The following is a 12,036-nucleotide window of genomic DNA, read 5'->3' as shown; positions in this document are numbered from 1 at the left end:
ATTGATTCATTCGCTGGGCCGCATTCAATTTAATTCCATCTGTCGTAAATCCTGACGTGTTTAAATGATTGATGGATTAGAGAATCAGAGAACGTTTATCTCCGATTCTGGATATAACCCCCTATCCGAAGAATTAAATATGTGTGTATTGCGTGTGTGTAAGTTGTGGGCGATAAAAAAGCGCTTTTGAAGTGGTTGTCGGTTTGCGGGGTCTTTAAATGCCCACCATTTTTAATATTTTAGACGTATAAATCATCATGATTAATAATACTGTATATAAAGTATTATATACCATAAAGAAATATTCTGGCAATATTTAAAGTGTCCAAAAAATGGCTAATCCATAACTGACTAAAACAGAAGATGAATATACATAATTACCATACAGAATATCACATAATAAATTACTTTAAAACCAGTTTTATGAATTGCAACGATAGTCATTTGCTAAAAGCAAAAACAATTCGAAAATGAAGATTTATTTCAGTCAAAAAGAAATCATGTTTTAAATTACTTAAATATTAATAGAAATATTGGGATGCAAAAAAACATGGAATCCATTGAAAACATCTAAAAGAAAATAAAAAGTATTGAAGTTTACTTCTTAATTTTAACCTTAATTAATGATGGTTGTAGGCGATTTTAAGAATAGGAAGTATTGATAGCATGAGAGGCAACACATGTGTAAAACCATTAACTTTATGAAATGGAATAATGAGTTGTTCATTGTTGCTATTGCTAGTTGACGTTGGTTTGTTTTTGAAGTACATGTTTCCTTATTGACAATTTTAACATACTGTAACAATACAATACAATGTTAAATTTCTATACAATAAATCAGTGAACCAGAATTGTTGCATATGAGTAAAAAAGGGTACAGAGGTATTTCTCAAACTATTACATTCGGAAATTCGGAAACACCCAACTAAAGCGAAAGAATGATGGTTGGCAAGTATATTTACTGAAAAGGCTGCATTTTTGAAAAATTTTGAATGGGAATCACAACAACGCATAATGAATACAACACTATCATTGTAAATGAACACATTAATTCCATCTGGACCATCTGGATCTAGTTTATAGTTGTGTTGAGTATAGATTGCACCTTCGTCCGTCAGTTTGTCTTTGAAGATATTGAAGTAGTACTTCTACACAAATTTCCATGGTGTTCCTCTATGGGATGGTTTTCTAAGTTTTGTTGATTCCACATTCCATTAGTCTACGGCTAAGAAACTAAGCTATTACAACCCGTTTTTGGTGATCGTTCACTCTGAACTAAAAGATTTTGTCCATATTCCAGTAGACTATGTTAATTCACAGCATCAAGAGTCAGGACCGCCTTTGGCGGCCTTATATCTTGAACTGTACTGGGAATCCACAGATTAACGGTGTTTTTCAAATATAATGAGTATTGAATTGAATTTTTCTGAATATGTTTGAATATTTCTTACTTGGCTTAGTTTCTAACTAGGGATCTCTTGTGACTCCATCTTTTGTGATCTTACAGCTTTATTTAAGGACTTTGTTCTTCTGGAAAACTTTTATTATATATTGCTTTTCGCGGAACACCTCCAAAATTAAATTCCGTAGTCCATATAGGTTTTACTTTTCTTGTAATGTTCTTCCGCTTCATAACTACATTTTCCTAAATTTCAAGTCTAGTTCTTTCATTTTCTTTTTAAAATATACCTTCCAACTGAGTTTTGTATCAAGAGTCATTCCGATATACTTAGGGTTGTTGCTTTATGGAATTATAGTATTATTTATTGTTATTGATGTTTGTACGGTTTGATTATAGGTATAATATTTATTTTCCAGGTTTGGGTCCAATTATTTATATTGTCACTGGCCTGTTAACTATTCAGGTTGCTTCTTTGCTATTTTTCTGACAACAGGAATGGCAGTATCACATTTTTCATTTAATATTTTGTAACCTATTGACTAATTAGAGGTCTTTTTGACATAACATATTTACTTTATGCAGTATTTTGTTTGAGTACATTCAAAACATATTTTGTTATTTACCTGATTTAATAAGAATCATGTTAAATAAGTAATCGCTGACATGATAATTAACATTAAGTTTGTCAATACAAGGGACCTCCGTTTCATCAAAAACATCCAATGTAAACAATCTTCCTAAACTAACCTTATTATCAATTCTTTTGGCAAGGTTTCAGTCCCAAAGAGCCCTATCACCTAGACAAAAGGTGGCGAGCTTTGTATATCTTACAGATTAATCTCCCGTCAGCTTTTGATAAATCCTCTTGTTACCATAACTGTGCTATCTTGCATCGTCCTCTTTTCTTTCGGAACGATGCTAAGATTACGAAATGAGTCTAGACTTTTGTTCCCCAGAAAATGGGATCATGTAATTTCATAAAGTTACATCTGGCAAATGAAAGACGAGTGGATGGTTTAATATATAGAGAAAAAGAGGGAGATAATTTGAGATGGGTAGAACTTTGGGGTTTGCTATAAGTTAAACTACCAGATAAGAATATCAAGTAGATGATATTAGAATTATTACATGCTTATAATATGTTTTCCAAAAAAAATTATTATAAAAATAATTTTTAGCCAGCAATACTTGTAAATGGAGCAATACTTGTTGTTTAATGTAAAAATGTAAGGCATAATTAATGCGATGTAATTACATAACTTGAACGATTAGACATTGATTTATATTCTATATTAATCAATACTATTACGATACATAAAAGTGTTCTAATTGGTTTGAGTTATGTTTACTGATGTTAAAAAATAATCATTATTGTACTTAAATACTAAGATTTTATTCTTCAACCCCTGTTATTCCTCTAACAAGTGAAAATTTCTAGGTTATCTATAATTATAATGTCCAAGGTGTCTCAAAAGAATTATTCCCTGAATTATTTATCTAAAACATTCATCCCAAGTTCACTTAAGTCGTACACTGATTTTTCTGCTTACTGTCCTTATTTTAGATAATTTCTTTATCTGTCTTGCGTCCTCCATTCACGTAAGTGAGTTGTCTCCCCACCAAGTGAATTGTCTCCTTTCTATGTATTCATGAACTGGTTCAATATTGGGGTCTTCTCTTATTTCTTTACTTCTCATCTTGTCAATATTTGTAACACTTCTGACTCTGCTGAGGTATTTCGTTTCTGCTGTTTGTAGATTACTTTCATCTCTCTTTGACAATACCTACGTCTCAGTTAATGGAAAGTTAGAGTTTCTGTAGAGGGTCTGTTAGAGTCTCGTAACTGAAAGTATCTGTAAACTATACATTTCCGTTTTAATTTTATTTAATATTTCATTTTTATTAATTAATTTGTTAATTATAGCAATGTATAAATTCATAGTTTCTCCAACACTGGATTTAATTCAATTTTTATGCATTATTTTACATTTTTATATCCGTATATTTAAATGAAATTAATTTTTTATATACTCAATTTGATTTATTATTTTTTATTTATCACCATGCTTTTGATTTTGCTTTTATTCATTATAATTATGTATTATTTTGTATCATATTCAATCTGTTTAAGATTTTCTGTGGATAACTACTTTATATTTACTATGATTGAAAATACCGAAGACAATAAATAGTCAGTTAGTAACAGATTACGTTTCCAATTGACAAGTTCGAACAGGAATAGGTAATGGGATAACAGGGGAGAGGTAAAGTATTGATACTATTAAGTATTAAGTTTCTGGATTTTTTACTGGATATATTTTGATTGTTTTGCAGCTGCACTGAATATTAGTACTAAAATCTCTTAAAAAGAAAAACAATATAATGTTGGATTCCCTGAAAGAAAGCCCCTACATAGCTTGATGTTAGTTCTATTTGAGATTAAATTTATGGAATTTATAAAAATAGCTAGTAGTTTTTTATATAAAAATTATATTAAATTTAATACAATTATAATGCTGGGATAACTGTTAGTCTGGACGGTATCCATAGAATACCTAGGGATCGATATGCGGCTCTTTTAGGGATATAAGCCATCCCTTCATACACTGTTAGAAAACATGGAGTTTAAATAATGTAAAAGTAACCCACAAAGAGGTATGACGGAACTTCCAGACAGTGGTTTTAAATTTACAATTTTACAATACAATTTTTAAGACCATATAATAAAATTAAGGAACATTTCTTATTTTAATTTGTGTATAGATATAGACATTTCAAAATGGAACATTAGACCACCTTTGGCAAGATGCTAATAAAAAGAATATAAGGACAACAAACATGAATATATGAATTATCCATGATGTTCTTCATCTGATTTGACAATATGCTGATAAAGAACTAGGAGAAACCATCAGTTATTGTTATGGATAATACCCTAGCCCACTGGTGAAATTTATTCACAGGCTGGTGGATTGGCAAAGACTGTAATTAAGGAATGGTTTGCATAACATAAATAATGTTTTCAAAATACAACAGTAAAGCATGAATTATTCCAAATTGTTACTTGGTAAATAAAAATGAAATGTTTAATTGTTTTTTATGTAATTTATTTGAATAGTGCCTCAGAAAGTAACAGTGGCTTAATGAAACCTTCTGGACATGGGATGCAATTCTGACGACTACCAAGACAGAGTGATGAGAGTGGAAACAAGTAAAGGTGAGTATATGATTAACACAGGACAACTGTGTAAAGGCTTGAGAAAATATTATAATTGTTTTGAAGATATGGCAAATGGCAGATATGGAAATATAATTTTATCAGGAAGAATATACAGAGGTAGTAACAAAAGTAACTAAGGAGAAGCTCAGGGATATTAAAATAACGTGACAAAGAAACACAGCAAGGATACGAGAACTAGAAGTAAAATATATTTCTTGGATTTAAAATTGCTAATTAGGTGGATTAGATCTCCAGATTGGGATACCATAGGTGATTTGGAAAATAATTCAATGCAAATATACTAAAAGAAATCTAACCAACAAACTATTGGCTGTATAAGTAATTGTAGTTTAAATATTTCCATAATATATGCATTAGATGCACTATAGTGTTAAAATAAATTATCTATTATACAAGTTTAGTTTCATATTTTATTTACATTAGAGTGTTGTTATATATTAAAGCCAAAATAAAGTAAAAGTCAAAGTTAATACGGCAACATTGCGATGTGTCAAAACATTGCGATGTTTTGACACCGATGTAAAGAACACCGGCTTAATGTTGACGATGATTTCGACCTCAATCACATTGGATCCAGAACTTATTAATATCTCACTCAAAATGTTCAATGGATATTGATTTTGAACTGATAACAGAAATATGGAATTAAAAAAAAAAGAATATAACTTCAAACTGTAATTAACAATTTTTTAACTTTTTATAATAATTAAAACATTTCCAAGAGCCTTTATAAATGAAATAACGACATCAGTTCTCTAAATTCATCTACCGTCAATCTTCTCGTTCAGCTTAACTACGTTATAGCTACGAGCCTATCTTCACTTCTGGTAAAACTACGACCACTTTACCGTCGAGTGTTTCAAAGATTCGCCATAATTGATGCCTAAAGGGTGGTTTAATACAAAAATTAATTGTTCTCAGTCGGTCGGAAAGTCTGGGGAAAGTTTCGGCTGGTTGGGTTTTTATTATCGTCATCGTCGTTAGTTCGTTAGTTTTCTCGGTACAATTGAGGGTAGGCGTAACGGGTGATGGTTTCAAAATGATTTTTGATATTGTGCGGGCTCTCGAAGATTTTAAGCCAGGGGAAATGGTTCATGTTGAAAGTAACATTTTAGCCTTTTTATTATCCTTAGGAAAGTCTAATGTTTCTCCCTTATTACTTACCTTATATACGAAAATACATGGTTAAATAAAATATTATAAGTTTTAAATATGATTTATCATTTCTCTATAATATTATTTCTAAATTGTATTGATTGATTTATAAATTGTAATCATTGATTTTTATAAATTGTAGTCTGGCTGGTAAATCCGGATTAGTTTTAGTTTAGTATATAAATTTCGAAGAGTTTTTTTTAAATATATTTTATAGTCTCGTTTTACCAACTAGGGGTTTATCTGGACTGAACCTACAGTTGTGATCCGAACCACCGTCCTCGGCATTAAACCTATCGACTGGCGAGTGACCAACTTAGAAATCCTCCCAAAGACATCCGGTCATACCCAGCCTGGTTACTGGCGTGACTGGGATCATTTTCCTTGTGGGATTTACACTTTTGCCCCAGGACAATCATAAATAAAAATTCACGGCTATGCCCCGGCAGAATTCGAACCCGCGACTATCGCAACAGTAGCTGGACCATGCTGTCGCCTCTACCACGGCTCCAACCAAGCCGGCTTAGACAAGTTTTATTCAAAAAACAAAATAAATTAATCAGGAATATGTTTGCTTTCAAATCATTCAACTGTCACGGCACTGCCTATGGAAAAGAAATCGCGGCCATGTGCAAGAGCCATGTGTTTTAAGACTGAATGACGTAAAGAGTGATATGGGTTTCATCTTCTGTTATCTATTAGAAAGCCCTCGGTGTCGTTTTGTATTACTATTCAACAAGTTGCCTCATAAGTGATTATACCAGTTTTATCCTTACTTTCACCCTTTTATGTCATATATTTTAACCAATTAATAGATTCATGTCCTTTTGAATGTTTGGGCTTGGAAGCTTTAGGCTATTAGCAGTTTATATTTCTTTGTTTTATAGAGATGGTCTCAAAAATTCTAACGTTTTGACGATAATTTAAACCATACTTACGGTTTTGTATCGCCTCATCTTTCCTTAAAATAAAATAGTGTTTAAAGTAAATTTAGAGGTTTTGAGTTTTAAACAATTTTACATATCATAACTTAAATCCATATATTTATAACAAAATATTTATACAGGGATTATACATAGTTGGCCTATAAAATAGTTATATGGCCTATAAAGGGTCTTTTTAATTTAAAACTTTATTGTGAAAAATCGGTACAATGTATTAAATTATTAATTTATAGGCCTGACAAGAATTTTATATTTACATTGTCACAATGTTTTCAGTATTGTGTTTACGCTATCAAGGGTCTGCTCTATAGGCTCATTCGTATACATATATATTATGTTATGTTTTGATATATATTATATTTTAATATATAATAAAATTATACATAAAATAAAAGAAAATACAGCAAGATAAATATACCTATTATATTTTATTTATATGTTTTTGATGTATATATTAGTGTATATTGTTATTCAACCATCACTGTCATATATGGCCACAATCAAAATGTCAATGTTTCCAGTCACACTAACTAAAAAGTATCGAGGATACCGAACTCGAAAAGCTTTATTAAATATCGATATAAAAACAACAAATTTCAATTAAACCAGAACAGTGTTATCCATATTTATAGATTATTATAAATATATAACAATATATTATTGCTTACCTTTACAACTGTAACTACTTAAAGACGTGGTTCGGGTAGGTAGAGATGCTAGCCTACCCCTGCAATGTGGGCAGGATTCGGCGCTGTTCTGTTCGGTGCGTGCCCAACGCGCCGCCACAGGAGGAGGTAATGGTGGTGGCGGTGGACTAGGACTGGCCGATGGACTCGACCAGCTTGGTTGCTCCACCATGTGGCATTGACTGCCACTACCGGTCATTTTAGATGGCATCTGAAAACCAAAACTTAATAATCAAAGATATAAATTTGTAATGAAGAAAACTTTGTAATTTTTCCAAATTAATTTCATCCCCTTCCAAGTAATTCACCTTAACTTTAATTAAAATCGCTTTTATATTTTAGTATTCTCTATTAACTCAAAACTATCTTCTCAGTGATTTTTCAAGTTCAGGTAATAACTTGTCCCACGGTGATAAATCAGGTGAATATAACTCCTAGGAAAAGTGGCATTATCATGATGAAAAAACTAAGAACCAGATGAACTCGGCTTATGTAAAATACTATTTAATAGTTATCTGAAATACTTAATAACTATTATATTGCACTTCAACAAATAATATTCATCGTAGTGTAATGATTACCAACACCTGATAATTGACTTTGATACTACTAAGTGGCATAATTAATAGTAAGTTATTGTATATATAAAGACAGAGAAAGTAGGATAGAAACACATATATAGTCTATTCAAAATAACAGTGAACTAAGATCATCAACATGTTTAGAATCAGACAATATTTTCCTTCTCATTTTATTCTGGTTAAAAAGAGATACAATGCTTTGTGATAAGTTCGGATATGTAATAGAATCAGCCTACGAAATTTGTTCGGTAGTTACGCTTTCCGTTCATCGATTGCAAAATCCTTCAAAATATTAGTTATAATAACTACAGGTTATAACCCGGCAAACGGTTTTAACGCTTTGCTTATTTTGATAAAATTCAAATCTGCTTAATATTACTTTGATTGAAAATGCCGAGGCCAGACAGTTGCGTCTTGAATCAGTTACTTCAAAAAGGAACCAGATAATGGAGGCCCCTAATTCCAGCAAAGTGCGATAATAATAAAACACAACCCTAACCTACAAACTATTATGACTGTTTAATTACTTATAGTTTAAATCCTTCGATAATATATGCATTAGATGTACTATGACGTTAAAATAAATTATATTTCACAACATTTTTTTAAAATTATTTTATTGAGATTAAAATTTTGTTATTTTCCTACACCGTGTGGTATATATTACAGACTGTAACTAAAGAATATTAGTATTACGAAATCGTATATTTACAATGCAAGCTCATTTGTGGGAGACTCAATTGCTGTTTCAGAGACTGCATAGGAGTTAGGGAACAATATCCTGTGTGTAATTTACCACAAACCGCGAGCTACCATGGAAGGGCCAAGTTTTGAGACGGTTTATTCTATGGGGAGACATCAGTTATTAACAGCGTCCGTTGTTGAGGCGAATGAAGGAATTGTTATAGGTTGGTGCATCATTTGCATCATTAAAGAACGTATTATGTCATATTGTGGTTTTATTAGGTATTACAGATTTATATAACATGACAGTTAACTCGCTTCATAATACTTATGCAAGAAGAAGTTATTTTCAAGTATTAAATTATTGTTGCGAAGAATTTTTAACGTTTTTCTAGCCATTATGTGCGTTATCAACCATGATTATATCAATATTAACATTAACATATAACAATACAAGAATTAACATATACAACATTAACAAAATTATATAGCTATAATTTTGTTTGATAACTACTTATATAAACTATTTATATAAACTGGATGAGACAAATTAAACATTTGAGATCAACCTTTCAACTAATATCGTTATATATATATATATATATATATATATATATATATATATATATATATATATATATATAATTTAATTTATATTTAATTTTAATGCAATATTCCTATTAGATTGTATATCCAAATTCAGTTTCAACAAATTCATAGTCCACTTTTTAGTGATCAAAATCCTTGATTATAAAAAATCCTTTCATTTACATGTAATATTTTTATCAACATTGTTTATATAGACTCTTTCTCCTATGAATAGACTACAATGAAAACTTCCAGTTCTGATTATAGTTTTTTTTATAGCGCTTCCAATTTAGTTTAGATAAAATCACTAATTCTGATATATTTTTTACAAGTTCCATACTAAATCCTGTTTATTTATTTCTTTATCTTTCTTCTAATTGTGTCCAATTTTATTGGCGTACAAAAAACATAAACATACACCAATTACTACATCTTTCTCTGCTCCAATAATATTAGGTTATTTAAAACGAACTTCTAATACTCATTATTTTCAATTATTTTTACAAAACTTATTAACGATATAACAAAAAACAAAAAGAATAACGAAATAAAAATAAAATTACTGGCTGAAAAATCCAAATATAAAATAATGCATTATTTTAACTAGCCATTATTGTTACTTGAGATTTGGCTTTGATAATTCTTCTGTAATTTGTGTATATAATGATTTTGTACTATGAAACAAAACTAAGTAATGGTGTGACAATTTAATTTATTAAGTTTGAATGAAACATTTCAGAGAAAGCATTTGGTTAACAGAAAATAGATTCTAGAATTCAAATTTCGAAATATTTTATATATATTTCGATTTCCATTCTTTCGATTTTTTCTATTTTTTAGTTGTGGGAAATTAGAATATTACTGAAATAATTGCACTGAAGCTCAAGGAGATGATGTTATATAACTAAATGTATTTCAAACCATAAAAGAATGTTTTTGCTGAAGCCGTATTCCAAATGTTTGTCGCTTGTACTATTCCGTTTAGTATTATTTCCTAACTAAATGAAATTCAAGCACCGATACAAACGAGTGCCAGCATTTACATTCAAAAAAACTTATTCCGAGACCCTGTTTCACCCTTTTGATTTCCCTTGTTGTTTCGAAAAGTTGGCAGCAACTTTCCTCCATAACGTCTAAACGTTTATCCCTGGCCGACTCTATTGAAAATCATTTTTTCCTGTTTTAGTCCACGGCCGATGTGAAAAACATTAAAAAAAAATGGCGTTCATACAGCTCAAAACTTTACAGGAAAAATTATTCTTTGCAGTAGAGTAAATTAGAAATTTTCTTTTTTTTTTCTTACTACATGTAATAACCATAGAGTAATAGAGATGTAACTCAATATGGGAATATGGACATCCAGAGGGCGTCATAATTGACCATTCAAGTAATTTGATTGGTCAATTTAAATTTCCGTTATAGGCACCTGTAAAAAACATTTCGCTGTGAAGACATGTGACTGGTTCTTTGATTTTGTTCTGAAGTTTGTCACGCAGATGCGGCACGTGTCAGTTCTGACGTCACGTTTAATTAAGCAATAAAACTTAAATAAAAAATAATTTAATTTCTGAAGTAAATTTATTAATTCAACGAATGATAATGATATATATATATATATATATATATATATATATATATATATATATATATATATATATATATATATAATCTGTAAGAATAAATATACAAAGAACTTTGGAACAAATCAAAATTACTTCTTCAGTATTTTCCCTTCTCTATATTTGTTTAGTGCCATCAATATAATCTCTTAGAGATCTATTATGGGTTTACCCAAAATTATATAGTACACCTTATTCTATCTGGAATATTCTATCTGGAAAATCATTATGTGTAAAATTAAAAGGTTTTAAAGTTACATTTTTTAGATATTCGACAAAAATATGTTATAATATCGATGTGGCAATATCGCGGGATAAAATAAGAGTTTAAAATAAAGAGACCTACTGACAGTATAACAAAACAATTTTTAGGGGCATAAGATATTGCCTTCACTCGTTTATTCATATAGGAACATCTGGAATTGAAGTTATAGAGTCATCCCCCGTTAGTATAGAGTGTAAATCATTTAAGGAGCCCTCATGTTCATCCTCTTCACAATTTCCTAAAGGCCAATGAGAGGAAAATATTAATTTATGTTAAGTCCTTCAAATGATTTCTAAAACATGCTAGCCGAGGATGTATATTCCTGAATCCTTGAGCTAGATCTAAAAACACTAACTTGGTTAAGTAGCCTTAGGCCAATATATCTATTAGGATAATTACACTTTTTTTTCTTTAGTGAAATGAACCCCTCCAGGTAGTTATTAAATTGATGAATCTGTAACAAATTTTAACAAAGTATTTAATGATCAAAACCAACAAGGCTTGGATGACAGAGAAGCAGAATTACTAAGAATTACGACGATCGATAAATTAGACAGGGCGATCAAGAATGGCGAAATTTGATAAAGATTGTTTAGGATTTTGCAGCACTTTAATTCAGATCGATCAAGTCTGACATATGGCCAAGTCGAATTGCTGAAGAAGTGCGAAAATGGATTGATTACTGAATCGATTCCCAAACCAAAGATCAGAACCAATTTTTCCCAATAAATGATTTTTTAAATTAAATTAATAATAAGTAAATTAATAAATAAATAACGTCTACTTATGATTCTACTAATGATTTTGTTACTTCACTTTATTTCTCTAATAATACGACTTTAGGATATGTGTTAAAGCATATAATATAAGT

General features: G+C 30.2%; 1 protein-coding gene across 1 annotated transcript in view; it reads right to left on the bottom strand.

Moving 5' to 3' along the window:
* Positions 1-12,036, bottom strand: part of LOC143206636 (monocarboxylate transporter 2) — a 441,132-nt gene that overhangs the window by 177,374 nt on the left and 251,722 nt on the right. Inside the window, exon 4 of the mRNA XM_076419251.1 lies at positions 7,411-7,639. Coding sequence (XP_076275366.1) covers positions 7,411-7,639 — 229 coding nt within the window. The remainder of the gene's footprint in view (positions 1-7,410; positions 7,640-12,036) is intronic.

Source organism: Rhynchophorus ferrugineus, unplaced genomic scaffold (genome assembly GCF_030347505.1).
Source record: "Rhynchophorus ferrugineus isolate W39M unplaced genomic scaffold, kcgeb_rfMv2 rfM1, whole genome shotgun sequence".
Classification (NCBI taxonomy): Eukaryota; Metazoa; Arthropoda; class Insecta; order Coleoptera; family Curculionidae; genus Rhynchophorus; species Rhynchophorus ferrugineus.
Note: the sequence above shows the minus strand (reverse complement) of the source record. Positions and strands in the feature narration are given on the sequence as shown.